The 15,295-nt window shown below is 43.0% G+C and overlaps 1 protein-coding gene across 1 annotated transcript in view; it reads left to right on the top strand.

Annotated features, from left to right (window-relative positions):
- The window catches only part of ccdc71 (coiled-coil domain containing 71), a 33,391-nt gene extending 26,560 nt beyond the window's left edge, over positions 1-6,831 (top strand). The window contains exon 2 of the mRNA XM_083971350.1: positions 3,237-6,831. Within this exon, the coding sequence (XP_083827476.1) occupies positions 3,247-4,332 (1,086 nt within the window). The 5' untranslated portion in view covers positions 3,237-3,246 and the 3' untranslated portion in view covers positions 4,333-6,831. The remainder of the gene's footprint in view (positions 1-3,236) is intronic.
- Positions 6,832-15,295: the final 8,464 nt, after the last annotated feature.

Raw genomic sequence — 15,295 nt, forward strand, 5'->3', positions numbered from 1 at the left:
CGACCGCAGCAGAAGGGGTGCGTTTGATTTCAGCTCCGGGTCGCAAGATGACGTTGATGTGCTGCTTGTGTGCCCGCGGGGCTCATAGGGGCTCCGCTCCGTTCAAACGTTGTGCTGAGCGTGAACGCACCCTTCTGGCGCAGAGCGTGAAGAGAGAGAGAAGGAGACGCGATGGTGTCCTTTGCTGCTTGATGACAGGACTCTGGTACCCGTAAAACTTCAAATAATGGCCGACTCCCAATATGCCACCGGTCCCAATTAACCGCCGGGTGTAGCAAAATCTTCTTTTGTATTAAACGCATATCCCAAACGCCAGATCGAACATTGTTTTTCTGGTTGCCACAAAATATTCTGACGGCAGGTAACCCCCCCCCCCCCCACCCCCCCCCACCTCAGCCCCGTTACAACCCGTCCATGTGCCTGTGTTTGTGTGTGTAAGTGTGTGTGCGCCAGCGCGAGGGAGAGAGAGAGTGGCAGTCCGACCACAGACTCGACCACAAACGCTTGAGTACTACTCGAGTAGTGACCCCGAACATTTGGATAGTAAAATATGCCACTTGTTTTAGCCCTACTGCTCTCGCATCAGTCCCGACAAGAATCGACATGGCCTGCAGAGGGCAAAGCTGTTAATCCGGTACTCACGATACCCCCAACAAAAGGCTGGCATTGACATTTTTTGTGTTGGCGGGGTTGTAAGTAGAGAATATCAGACTGAAATATCTCAAACACATTTGTATGCAATTTGTCTGCAATTCTCTACAAAAGGCAAATAATGGTGACTTATTATTTTACAGTAGCCTGCTCCCAGAATGGATTAGCTGACTTAAATGCATCTCGAGTTTGGTCGACGGTTAGAATAACAGTCAACCAATCAGAGCTTTGTACAGCGAATTAGCTACTTGGCTATATGCATGAAAAATTATAACAGAAAACCAATGACAGGTTGCCATGGGTTAGGTTTATAACAAGTCTAAAAGGATCAGTCTGTATGTTTCCTCCAACATGTTGAGGAGATGCTCCTCCATTTTAAGCAAACCAGCTGTCTACACAGGCGGCAGAACAGCTTGCATTTTCTTGTGCTGTATGCCTGTACATATCACCCAAAGTATAGTCTTGTGCTTCAAGTGTGTTATCTACACTGATTGTGTTTTGGAATCTGAATGCTGCCGAAACATTGTGGACCAACAACCTAAAAAACCTCCTGGAGGACTATATCTGCCGCTGCTAACGGCTACTCATGCTACACCTCCTTTATAGGTTCAGTGTCTTCAACAAATCCATCTGGCTTTCCCAGGGATTCCACATGGAAGACACTGTTGTCTATGAGATTAATAAATAGACAGAAACTAAACTTCTCTGCTTTTTGAAACACTGAAGGTCTGAACAAATGTTTTTCAAAGCCTATACACCTGTTCATTCAGAAGATGATACAGCCGATCATGTGGCACTAGTGACTGTGACCATGGGATGACTGTTGGGTTGAGTATTTGTGAAACTGCAGGTCTCTTGGGGTTTCACACAAATCTCTAGAGTATTAACCAAGAGCAATGTGAGAAACACGTGTCATCATTCTGCAGTTATTAGTCTGATTAGTGTTTAACCAGATTAATTGATGTGATGATAGTAGAATAAAATCGGCCCCTTTTCAAAGATAAAACATATTGAGATAACATTTTCTAATCCACTGCTGGAAACTCTTTCTCAGCCGGTGAGAGCGCACGTATTTCTAGTACTTGTCAGTTGCAGCTGAAGGTGTAGATCTGGTGGTGAACTGAGGGGCAGTTGCGATGGCTTCTGCTCATCAGCAAAGACTACTGAGCCAGCTGCGGCCTGTGGCTGATGTTTCTTCTCCTCAAACGTCTTTGAAATACCAAGCCAAATCTTCTTAATTTTCTTTTTTCTGGGTCTCAGGGTGTCGTCTCTCTCCAGTCTCAGTGGTCCTGGTGATGATGACCATGGCAGCTAATGAGGCTCAGTAACATTAAGGGTATAAAGGTGCAGAGCTGGTGGTGAACTGAGGGTTGCAGCGGCTCCAGCTCATCATGTCACAGTAATGAGCCAGCTGTGGTTGTTCCCTCAGCAGATTCAGTGTTTTACTGTGGTTTTATATTTGCTGTGTTGCTGTCTGCTGGTCTGACTGTGAAGTACTTGATTACACTGCACCCAACAGTAAACCAGCTTCTCCCTCAACCTTGAATTTCCAGTTTGTGTGTTTACAGCTCCAGCAACATTATTATGTTCATGTGATACTATCTATACTATATAATACTATCTCACAGTGAGACCAGCTACTGAACACAGGCCCAGTTTCTATATACTGTAATATGTAACAGTAGTATGTTACAGCACCTAGAACCAACAGATATCATGCTGGTAGAAAAACCTACAGAAAATACAAAAGTCGAGTAGAGAACCAGAAGAAATGTGGGCAATTGTAACTTTGTAATTAATAACATTGGTGTTTAAGTTTCCGGTTGATATAGCCATTTAATTACATCCAGCACAAGCATCTGACTTGACCAAAGGTGGCCAAAGATCGATGTGCAAGGTCATTGTGACTTCACAAAAACCTTTTGGCCATCACTCAAAAATTCTAACACTTGGTCCAATTTTAGAAAAATCATATAATTAAAAGGTTGAGTATTAATATGTGAAGTCTAAGGTGAATTTCAGTGATGTTCTGGCTATCATTAAACTATGAGGAACAGTGGGAGATGTTGTGACCATATTTCACATTTGGTTTGTTCAGTGAATTGGCGAAGTTAATCTTGGATGCCCTCCATTAAACTGTGGTGATTGTGTTGATGTTCTGTAGCTTTAACATCTATATCTGATTCTACTGTCGTCATAGCTACAACTTTGTGTTCAGTCAGAGTCCGGTTTATTGGCCACGCACTTGCAGCAGTTAATATCTTTTTGTGTTACAATTATGAGGCTGCTTCTAATTTATTTTATAATGAAAAATGTTCATAATAGTAACCTCTGATTTGGAAAGATGTCATATAAACAAAACCTTTTAGATAACAGTAAGATGATAGAATCTGTATGTCAGACCTCACCTGCAAAACTATTTCGTCCTAAAATAAGTAGCAACATTGTAGAGTTGCAACAATATAAGGTTGTAATGAATCTTTCAATTGTGAGTCAGAATAGTTGAATGGTGATAATATATAATAGCTATTGGTTCTGATGAGCTTTGTGATCCAGTTTGACTGAAAGCTTGTTTTTCCTGACAGGACCACAAACATGGCTGACGAGGCGCGAGGTCCTGTGGTCGGCCGGCCTTCGGAATTCTGCAGCGAGGAGCGGAGGGCGGTTCACTCCTGGTCCCGGATCTCGTCAGCGGGTCACAACGTCCTTTTGGATGCCCTGAAGGTCCTCAGCCCGATGTCGCGTGACCTCTCGAGCACGGAGGACCTGGTCACCTTCCTGCAGGACCTGAGCGAGGAAGGCCACAAGCCCACCGTGCTACGCAGCAAGGACGTGTACGGCTACCGCTCCTGCACAAGCCAACCCCTGACTGAGGACATGCTGAAGCCCCCCAACAGGAATGTCAGACCCACTGCCAAAAGAAGGGGGAAGAAGGGACAGGCTAGGAAGAGAGAGGTCCACCCGTCCTGGAACCCCTCTGACAGGAGCAGCCCCAGGATTCAAGGGGTCTGCCCTCCGGAGCTGCTGGCGGACCACCGCGCCGTTGTCTGCAGCAGGACCCCCAGTCGGACTGTAGAGATGTCACAGAAGCTGCAGGTGCAGCCGTGTCTCAGACTGACCAACATCGAAGGCCTGTCGGGCTTTCACACAGCCAGACTCCAGATCCACACGACCTGGGAGTCGTCCTCTGCGGCGCCGTCTGTCGGCTTTTTACAGCAGCAGCAGCAGCAGCAACTCCCAACACTATCAGGAATACCTTTGCAGCCTTCTCAGAACGGTGGTGGGGCGCCCACCAAAGCTGTGGCCTTGTTCAGCCAGAAGAGCCTGTCCTGCCCCATCCGTCTGGACGGTGCCCTCATAGGAGATTCTGCACCAGTTTTCTACGCGGATGGTCGGGCGTTTCCACAGACTCACACGGCGCTGACCAGCAACGGCTGGAGGAGCAATGGTTTCTCGGAGGACAGTCGGAACCCTAAGGAACTAAGCAGCCCGAGCCGGCAGAGAAACGGCTGGAAGGACAAGAACAGTCTTAGATGGAAGGTCATAAAGGTGGACGACTCTCGTTCTGTGGCTGACGCTCGCACAAAAGCACAAAGGATCTTACAGGTCAATCTGTCACCGGTGATTCAGATCCAACCTCTGAACGATGTGCTGAGAGACTTTAGATACCAGAAAAAGTGACAGTTGTCCCCAAACCCACACGTCATGTCCCTCAGCAGATGTTAGTGTTCTACATCCATCAGCCACCTCCTGGCCGAGCCCCAGTGTTCACAGCGGACATCTTTCATGGGTTTTTGTGATCTCTGCTGAGAGCTGGAAGTAGAGATGTTAGTTTGTCCGTGGAGGTTCGGATTCAGGGGCACAAGAGATCGAAAGGCATTTAAAGTCAGTTGATGCTTTTCCTAGCAGGCTGGGAAATGACTATCGGCTGAATGCTGGTACAATTTCACTGTCGATGTTAGTTTACGCTACACAACACTTCAACCAACCATTGTTCTGCTTTGAGTTGACCAGCAGTTAACTGATGTTTCTGATGAGTCCAAGGACCCAGCATCCACTGTGGTTGTTGTGGTGAATGTTCTGCCCTTCAACAATTTGCTGGGTGTGGCCTGCAGGTGTTCGAAGAGTATTTATAACTCATTTGAAGTATAGCACTGTTTGTTAAAAAAAGAAGTTTTTACATGTAGCGCTTAAACAGTGCTGTAACTGCGGCAACCCGTTTTCCACTGGAAAAAAGAAGGAGGAAATGAAGTTTGTGGTGGGACAGGATGATCCCATCTCACACCCCAATGAACTGGTGGATGAGTGAGGGGCGTTGTGAGGTCTTCAGATGAGCAGATGTGGTTGGTTGGTCCAGCAAAACAAATAAACTAAACAAAAAGAGGGAAAAAGTAAAGTGTTTAGTTTGTCTTCCGTTTTTGTATTTTTGTTGTTTCCACTGGAAGTCAGGAAGGCTCTTGGAGTTAGTGGAGCAGGGAAAGCGAACCCGCGGCACACAGAGATGGATTGATACCTGGCTGATTAGTGAATTACAGTCCTTCACAAAGTGTTCCTTTTGGTTTAGATTATCCACACATGGAGATAAGTGATGGATCATAAGGTATTTGACATTTGGGAGTATTTGATGTCTTACAGTTACAGAACATGAATCCGTAAAAGCGGCTGCCAAAAAAAAAAATCAGGCCCCACTCTTGAGTTTGTTTTTGGTCTTAATTTGAGTTCAGAGATTAAAGAATATGAACTTCAAAAGACCTCTCATGATTTCTCATTATTAAACTTGACCTTGGAATTTTATGGCCTCTTTCAAAATTCTTCCCTATAGCTTTAGGACATCTTCATAAGTGTTACAGGTACACAGACTGAATATCATCAGTAGGTCAAGTTTTCTCTGTTCTCTGGTAACCAACCACGAGTCAGCGTCCTGATGCAAACTATTTATTTGGCCGACTCAAACACCGGTGTGGTGAAATTTGCTAACTTGGGCTGCAGGCATTTTTGTTTCCTGACAACAGATCAGGGTCAGATTTGCAATTGCAGCACAGAAACGCTTGACCACCCTCCATCAAAGCTATTTTTGTGCTTTGCTCTGCTGAGGGAAATGGAGAGACGGCGAACAAAACCTACTTTGTAGTTTCTTGAACTCATCAGCTGTGACCAGACTGTTGTGACACTCTTAAAACAAAAAAAGAAAGAAAAATGCACTTTGAGATAGTGACAGTGATTCATTGGCATGTGATCACAATAGTCATTAATATTCTTGTTTGCGGCAACATGTTGAAAATATTTGAATTCTTTATTTTTTTTTATTTTTACTTATTTCAGGGGCCCACACTGGTTTTTGCTACAGGTGCTAACTCTGCGATGTTGGTGCTGAATAAAGTGACTGACTGGCACAGAATGTCATCCTGTTTCTCCCTCATCAGTTCAAATTGGAGCATTCACTGACTTCCTGTGAGGTTTTCTCTGAGGGACTGTTATCACTGCTGCCCCCTGCAGGTTGGGATGACAATGCCAAACCGCCTTGTGTGCTTTTCAAAGGGTTTCTACTGTGAGAACCCACTTGAATCCCTGTTACCATCTGTGAAAAAGCTCCTATGTATTCCCCTGGTAAAATTTTGTTTGACATGTTGGGGCAGCAACACATTCCACAAGAATAAATTATTGTGTGTAAATTATAATTTAATCTTTTCTCCTTTTTTTTTTTTTCAACAAAATCTTACCTCGTAGTCTGCTTATTAGCTTTTTATAGAGCCTTTAAATGCAGGTAAAGGCTCCAGAAAAAGCCAATAAGTCGACATTGACATTAGAAATACTGACTTAATTAAACCATTAGATCTCTTGAGGTCCAGGGAAAACAGCTAGACCACTATCGGGTCAAAAACCATAAAAAAAGACGATGAAAAATAAAACTGGATTTCCAAACTTTTAAGGTTTAACATTAACAATTCATGTCAGGTTTAAACATTTGAAGGCCATGCACTGTTCTCAAACTGTTCCTCTGTCTAAACTGACTCCATACCAGTGTTTGGTGGTCAGCTTTACAAATGTCCACATCTGTGAATTTTTCCTTCTGGAGGAGCCAGTCAGTTTCTTCGCACCCCCTTCAACCTGTCTGTATGCGGTCATTCATGTTCATGCCCACCGACAACTCCCTTTTGTAGATCTTTCTGTTTGTCTTGTTTGTGCAACACTTGTATAATATTGTATTTCCTACATGATCTTTAAAAATGTTTTTGTTCAATAAAACTGATCTGAAAACTTATTTGTCTAGTTTCTTCCTCACCTCCAACACATTTGAGAATGTGTGGACCGATTTCAGCACAAAGTGCAGTGTTAGCATTGTGCGATCATATTATTTATTTTAACCCTGAAGTTAGCATGCCAAAAGTCATGGCATCTGTGACGTTGTTAAGCTTTTGGGAAATAGTAAATGGTCTGTTATTTATATAGCGCTTTTACAATATCCAAAGCACTTTACAATACACATCGCATTCACCCATTCACACACACTGAAACACATTTAATATTTATTTTTGAGAGTGATGTCTTCTTTTGCTCAAGTACATCTGTGGGATTCGAGAATAACAAATAGTGATGTAGTAGTGATGTCAGCCTTAGAAAAGTATTTGACTGCTAACGGTCTGAAACCAGCTGGCTGCCACTTGATAGTATACAACACAGTGATGTCAACATTAATCAAATTCTGGGGCATCGAAAACATTCCCCCACCACCGAGGGGTGGCAACATTATTAACTCTTTCGCGACCACACTAATTGCTCATCACATCCGCTCCGGACCACATGTTTTTGGCTATTTGTTTACCTTTTTTCTGACGTCGAAGTGAACCAGAAACGTTTGTAACAACACTGGAAAAAGTCACTAGATTTGTCGCTAGTCGCTTTTGACAAAAAAAAGTCTCCAAGAGGGTTTGGAAAGTCGCCAGGTTTAGCAAGAAAGTCGCCAAGGTTGCAACACGGTGTAGCCGACAGTCGTACAGCACGCTACACTTTGCCCAAGAGCAGCATTCAAGGAGACTCAAACAAAACCAAGATCACACAGTTTATAAAAAACATTGTTTTGATTGTAGTTTAAAACAGTTTTACATATCAGAGGACTACCATATTCACACACCGGGTACCTGAGAGTGTCTATTATCATAATCTGTAAAAATAAAAACTTTGACGAGTTAACTCGTCAACGGTCCTGAACGTTCGGCACGCTGTGACGAGTTTACTCGTCAATGGTCGCGAAAGAGTTAAAAAGCTCCTGCAGAGGGAAGCCTTTTGGATTTTTACACTTAACACCATGGAGCCAAATGGTCTTAATGAGGAAATTAATCTGTCTTGTTTTTTATGAATGGTACCTTAACATGGCTTATATTTTTGTATTGTTGTAACTTCGTGTATTTAATCATGTTTTGGGATTTGAATCATGTCCCTATATGTATACATTGTATCTTATTCGTATTCATAACACTTGTGTATTGTGCGATGTGGTAGCCTATCATGTGAGCCACATGTTTATGACATGTTTCCCTGCTCTTCCAATCAGGGACGCAGGCACGGGATTTAAATCTCCCATTCACTGAACAGCTCCGTTTGCTCTGAAGAAGACTTACCGTGCGTTCACACCAAAAGTAGTCTGGGGCCGTCTATTTTATAAGTTTTATGTTGGTTAACACTTTTACTTTGGTGAATTTGGTGATTTCCGTCTCCGCTAGAAGACGGGAACCAGAATGCAGACAAAATTCGGAGTTAACAGACACCAGGCTCTTCGCCTCTCTGAAGAGCCTGGTGACACAAGGCTACACCAAAAGCGTGGGGAGCGTCAGCAGCATGGTCAGCCGACGTTCTCAACGCTCACCTGGTAGAGCATGAAGAGCTATGGGCTCGTGTCCTTTTGCTTTATGTCCCTTCCTGTCTGTATCTCACTGTCCTGCGTAAATAAATGCAAAAGTGAGAGTACCATGAAAGGATCACTGTTCTAACAATAACCTTTCACAGTATAACAATGTGTGTTCACATTATTATGGCATACAAATGTATAACGCTATAACAATATTTCAATATTAATATTTTAACTTATTTTTTTCTGTTATAGTAGTAGTAATAAGTTTCCATAAAGATGCACAAGACACTTATTTATTATTTTAAGGTTAGTTCAGATTAAAAGCCTTTAAAAGTAAAATGCATGTCTGATTTCAACTCATAAGTGTGAGTTTCTCGTCAGAGCTGATTAATCTGTCTCACTGGTTTCACACCAATTTTGATGTGTCTGTCTTATTTTCCCTCCTGTGACCATGGATGTATTATATTATGCCTGTGACCAATGCTGCTCAAACATCCTGCTGATGTGAACTCCTGTAACCAAGGTGACAGCCTCACCCCGTAGCTGTGGCGTCATGTCGTGGTGGGGGTGGGCAGTTGGGCGGGGGGCCTGAGTGATTCTTAAGTGTGGTGTTGAACAGGAGCCCCCTGGGTCATGGCGGGATGTTTTTATTGTTTCAGAGCTGCACGTCAATGCCCACTGACATGTCTGCTGTGGGAGGTGGAGCAGGTGGAGAACCAGATATCTGAGCCAGGAGGGGAGGGGGGTGGGGTGGGGTGGGTAACGGTTTGAGCGAATCAAGATGCTCAGCTGGATGGAGTTTGATTCACCACAGTTAAACTGGTTTGTAATGGAAATCCAGAGTCAGACTAAGAAAAAGTGTCACAGTCTCGTAGAAAGTTGTGAGAGCTGCTGCAGTCTGATCCACGTCTCTGCTTCTTCTCCTTCCAAATGTCTCTTCAGCAGAGAGACAACAGAGCTACAGGTTTGGATAATTTCGAACATAATTTGTTGAGGAATATTTTATTCTCTCACTGGCTGAGCCTGTTGTCTGTGCTCGTGTATTTTGTTTGACTCTCAGTGGAGAGTGGACAGAGGGAACGTTGCATTAGCTCGACGCCACGGGATGGTCAACCTTGGGTCAGATTCATGTCTCAGATTTGGCAGCTGCTCAGGTTCTGGTCTTAATTTGTCCGCTGCCCCTCAAAGCTCTGAAGCTGGAAATTGTGTATTTAATCATTTATTGAAACCAGCAGGCTGCAGTGAGTCTGGGTGAACTGCAGGACAGACGGTCAGTGTTGCTGCATGTGTTTGTTGCTCTGCTAGCAGCGAGGAGTCCACTGTCACCTTCCAGAAACAGTTAACAGCTGCCAGCTTCTTTTTATGACAGTCCTGTAGTCTAATATAAATAAATGTTTGTTATCTTGTTAATCTGTTTAAAATGACTAGAAAGGAGCTGTATAGCCTTCACTGATCAGTTTGAAGGCTGATAATTGAGCTGTATTTTGTTACACTGACAGGTGTTTCTAGTTGTTCCAATTTCTCTTTACCTCGGTGTATTTAATATTTCACTCGTTTTCAGTTTTGTAGCCTAGTAGGCCTATTACTCTTATTTTTGCCACTTGTCTTTGTAATAACCTTATGATGACCAGGTGTATATGGACGCCGTATATCCAGGCTCTGGTTTAACAACAGCAGGCTTTATTGTTAACTCACATGACACTGCATAGTATAGCCTAGTCTGCCTTCACGTTCACATAGACTTCCGGCCGCACATACTTCTCTCTGCTCCAGCCTCATCACACTAGTATGAGTGTGCGGCACTATACTATATTAGTGCAGCAGATTAATTGCATATTTCAAGAGAATCGTTCACTTTGGTATAAAAGCATGAAATTTGGCACAGATACTCTCTAAGGGTCACTTTTTGGGAAAAAGTCGTTGGCCATGCAAAAATTCAAAATGGCGGCCATTTTCAAGATGGCCACCATTTCTGTCAGAGCTCAATGTAGCCTAATGTGTTAAGGAAGGTTTTGTTTAATAGAGTGAACGTCATTACACAACCAGGGCACACTGGTGACTTCACTGCTGTGGAACTCAGCATGGGGTTCAGTGTCAGCTGATCTAGTAACAATGGGGGGTCTTCTGGACAGCAAATGCACCAATTGCACAAAGTTGTGAACAACTTGCCAAGTGTGGCTGCAAATCAGAGTGCCGGGGTAGATGCACATGTTTTAGATTGGGTTTCACTTGCACAGAACTGTGCAATTGCACATGTGAATAAAAAGTAAGATATTCTGGACCGTGATGCATATGTACACCTTCCTGGATATATGTTGCCCCAAAACAACAATTGCTGACTGCCAAGTAGGGAGGCATTGGCTACTTTTTAACAATGTTTAGTATGACTCGGCAGGGCACAACCTGTCAATCTCATGTTGGACACTGACCTTTGAGCTGATAAAAATGTGTATATTATGTTTGTTTGTTTTTTCATTTAACTCAGTACCAACAGAATACATTATTAACGCAACACCCACGTTGAAAAATTAATCTTGAATTTTTGCAATTGCCTTTCTAAAAGTGTGGCCATTAGAGCCACTTTTGCTAACACGTATGTATCAGTGTCAACCATCTTGAAAAAAGGCTCCATCTTGAATTTTTTATTGGGCACCCAATTTTTCCAAAAAGTGGCCCTAAAGCAAAAGTAAGCGGAATGTTTGTGTTAATATAAGTCTTAAATAGTTATATCTTCCGACAGCAATCAATAGAGTGTTTGGTCTGAAACAAAGGTCTGTCAGTCACTCTGCTCCTCTCTGTGTGTGCAGCCAAGGGATGCGCGTGAATGTGGTGACATAGGGACGAGGGCGGGGACTGCTAACTCCATCGGCTGACAAGAAGTTAGCCAAAACGACCGGATCGCTTACTTTTGCTTTAACAGAGTACTTGTGGCATATTTTCTGTATCACTATTTGGAAACAGTGGCAATGAACATAGGACAGGAATGGCAGGCATCTTGAAAAATGGTTTCCATCCTGAATATTTACTGGCCACTTCCATTTTCTAACAGTGGCCCCTCCTCTCTGTGGACTGCACCTTGCTGTGGTGGAGAGGCTTGTGTACTCTAATGAACCTGAGAGCTATGCCGGCAGGGATTTTGTATCCCTGGCAAGTTTAACTAAGCCAGACAGGTCAAAGGAGAGGAGGCAGACGAAGCAGACATTATGACTATTTCATAGAAATGGTGGCCATCTTGAAAATGGTCACCATCCTGAATTTTTAAGTGGCACATACCTTTTTCCAAAAGAGCATCCCTTGAAGAGTATTTCTGCCTAATTGTATGCTTGCATCAACATTTGAACAATTGAAATAATTAATATTCTGCACGGAGCAACTTGACACAGGAACTTCTTTTGGGATAAAGTTCCCTCTTACATTGTAACATACAACAGGGGCTATCACAAAAATCACACCTCTGTAAAATGCACGTATGATTCGTCATTCATACCATCTGTTTTGCTCGTAGATGGAAGCAATTTGGGATTTGGAAGCTAACATGTTAGCATGCTAGAGTAGCCTTCAGCCAAGGTAGATGGTACAGGTCATTTGTTTGAAGAGTTGAATGCATTGACATTATTACCTGTCCATGATTCTAATGCAAACTATTATTATATTACAAGTAGGGCTGCCCCCAAATAGTCGACCAAGCACTGGTCGACCAAAAAATCATTAGCCGACCAAAATTTCATTGGTCGATTGGTCGCAGGAAAAAAAAAAAAACATTTGGAGCCGTGTCTTGTCAAAATTAAGCCAACATCAATGACTGAACTGTATATGAAAGGTTATGGGGCTTTTATTTTGAAGGGCCAGATACAGGAAGTCGTGACGTGACACTTTTTTTTTTTTTTTTTTTTAACACGGCACGGCAGTCTCTCTCGTATCACCGCTGTCACCATTAGCGGTGCTGTCTGAGCCCCGGTCCCGTCCCACAGCGCTCACCGGCGGTCAGTCTCAGTGTCACGGAGCAGATCCATGATAGTCCCCGCTGCAGTCAGAGACCCGCACCCATATGTCTATGCCCGCACCGCTCCACGCCGCGGACCCCCACCCCCGCACCCCCGTCACACAGCCTGAGCTCAGTAACTTTTTACCCTCCTCATCTACTGTGTTTATTGGTGATAAACGGGCATTCTGCCGGTAATAACGGTGAAACCCGACTGGCTTGTTGTTGAATCTCGGACCCAACACGGCCGGAGTCACGAGCATTAATTAATTAATTCTCAACCTGACTGCGGGAAAAAAATTATTAAAAAAAATATATATAATTTTTTTTTTTAATAATTTTTTTTTTTTTTTCTAAAATAATATATCCACTGGGCGTTAAAAGGGGTGCAGAAAACAAGTAATGCTTTTCCATTAAAAAAATTTAGTCTGAATTCTGAAATTTAAGAAATGTTGATGGGTTCGACAATGACTTCCTGTTTACATCGTACCAGCCAGTAGCTGGCATTGGGGGTCACTTCTCTGCTGTTTTGCTAAGCCTCCTCCCGGTCGTGTGCATTTGTTTTCAACGAAGCCTTTTATAATCAATCGTGGTTCAATGGATCATCAACTATGTGTCAATGTGTATTTGTGTAGTCTTATCTGACATAAACAAGAGATTACGGTTTATGGGCACGTTTGTGTCGCGAACTCTGCCACTGAGACGAGAGCCTTTTTTTTTTTCACCGAGGCAAGAGCTGTGACATGGGGTCCGAGGCTTCGATTATGCAGGTTTGGTTTTTAGCCACAATGTGGAAGGAGCCTCCACTCCCTCCCTGAAACAGGTTACAAGTCATTTATCTAACATCACAATTAGCTCGAAGCTGTTTAATGAAGGTAAAACTGAAATGGTAAATATCCTGCACAGTTCTTCTCTGCGCTACTCTGAAGAGCGGCGTCCCTAGCAACTTCGCAACGGTCAGCAACCGACTGCTGCAATTATTTTTCTGTTGTTGTTGTTCCTACAGTAGCTCTGATCAATAGAGGGTGGTATTCTGGTAATTCTCCATATTCAACCTTTAAGCCTGGTGATAAACCACGACTGCAGTGGCAGTAGGTCAAGCCAAAACCTCATCAGGAAGCCATGCAAACCAGCTGGAATTATTCATCTGTAAAACACAGACCATCAGCTGTTTGTTGACCTGTCTGACTCACGTTCTCTGAACTGCTGGTACAGTACTGGTGTTTCCTGTGTCTTCTACCTGTAAGACTGTTTGTCTGACAAATTTCTTGCAACAGTCCAGCCGCAGTCACAAACTCAGTGCAAGCAGTAAAATGATCCGCTTCTTCCTCTGGATAACTGTGTCATACACAACTTCACACAGTTATGTCCATTTAAGGAAACAGCTCATTTCTTCTTCTCCTTTTTTTTTAAATTAACAGTACTACAATAACGTTCCCCTCCATGTTTTAAAATACTCAGCTATGATTAATATTTTGTTTAACATAACTATTTCATGTGAATTTGGTAAAATTGGTATATGCCCATATTTACTTCCTCCTTGAGGAATTCTGGATTAGGTCTTTGCCTCCAACCACTGCTACGACAAGTATGAAGACACTAAAGAGGAGATGCAGCCTCATGTTTAAGTCTCAGTCAGAGTTAGCATTCTTCACCTAAGCAAATATTGGAGTCATTTTTCACAAGCCACATGAACATTTTTCTTCTGAGCATTTTGACACAAAAATGGCAATTTTCAGATGGACAAATCAGGAGAAAATTAACTTTGTTCAAGATGTCTCTGGCACAGATCTCCTAGGTAACATCAACTAGCCTAATGTTCATGAATGCCCTTGCTAACTAATTTGTAAACAACTATCTATTTTATAAATAAAATAGCAGACAGAGCCTTGAACAACCACTTCGCTCTTTAAATCGGCTACACTTTTTAAAAAACGTCTTGGGGTGTTTTCAGTGTTTAGGTTGACCCCATTCAACTTTGGGACCGAGTGCAATGCCTTTGGGTCAGTGTAGAACAGTTGCACTTGTGTACAGTGCACACCAAAATGGGTGCACCAACACCGCCAAGTCCGGGTCCGGATCGAGGTCTGCCATTTGGTGATGCCTGTACTAGAACATTTCTGAAGGTCTGCTGCCTACAACCTATAGCCTACACAACATTCATTCGTTCCTTCAACAACTGTGGCTTTTCTTGATTTGGATTGCTGACATCCCTACAGGGCCAAGTGAAGACACTCATCCATGAACATTATTTTGGTCAAGTCAGAATCGATTTTCCTATGCTGTGATGGAGAAAACAACAACAACCTCCATGATCAAATGCTATTATGACATCATCAAAATATGTCCTTTGCTGTTGTGTCGATAAAGAGACCCCTTGTGGTTGAAATTACATAGGCCGACTGCACATTTTATGGTTACACGGCCAACTATCAAGGCAAGGCAAAGCAAGTTTATTAACAGATTTTTACAAACAATTTGTCTAAAGGGCTTTACATGACATCATAACAACATCCTCTGCCCTTAGACCCTCACATTAACATCCCTAGACCCTTAGATGTAACATGAGTGTATTGAGTAGGCTACTTGTACCGATTCCCCTGATCAATTGTTTTTCTGCTTTGCTCAGCTATGTGAAAGAACTTAACAAACATGGAGGACTCTATTGACCCTCGGCGGCTAACCACTGATGAAAACAGAGCCAAGTCAAAGCTGAACATAAATTAAATGCAAACTTGGCCACAAGCTTCAGGCTCATGAGACAAAGGAGAAGCCGACTGTTGGACATGAGCTCCTTGGTTTCGTCTCCACAA

This window comes from Trachurus trachurus (assembly GCF_905171665.1).
Source record: "Trachurus trachurus genome assembly, chromosome: 5".
Taxonomy (NCBI): Eukaryota; Metazoa; Chordata; class Actinopteri; order Carangiformes; family Carangidae; genus Trachurus; species Trachurus trachurus.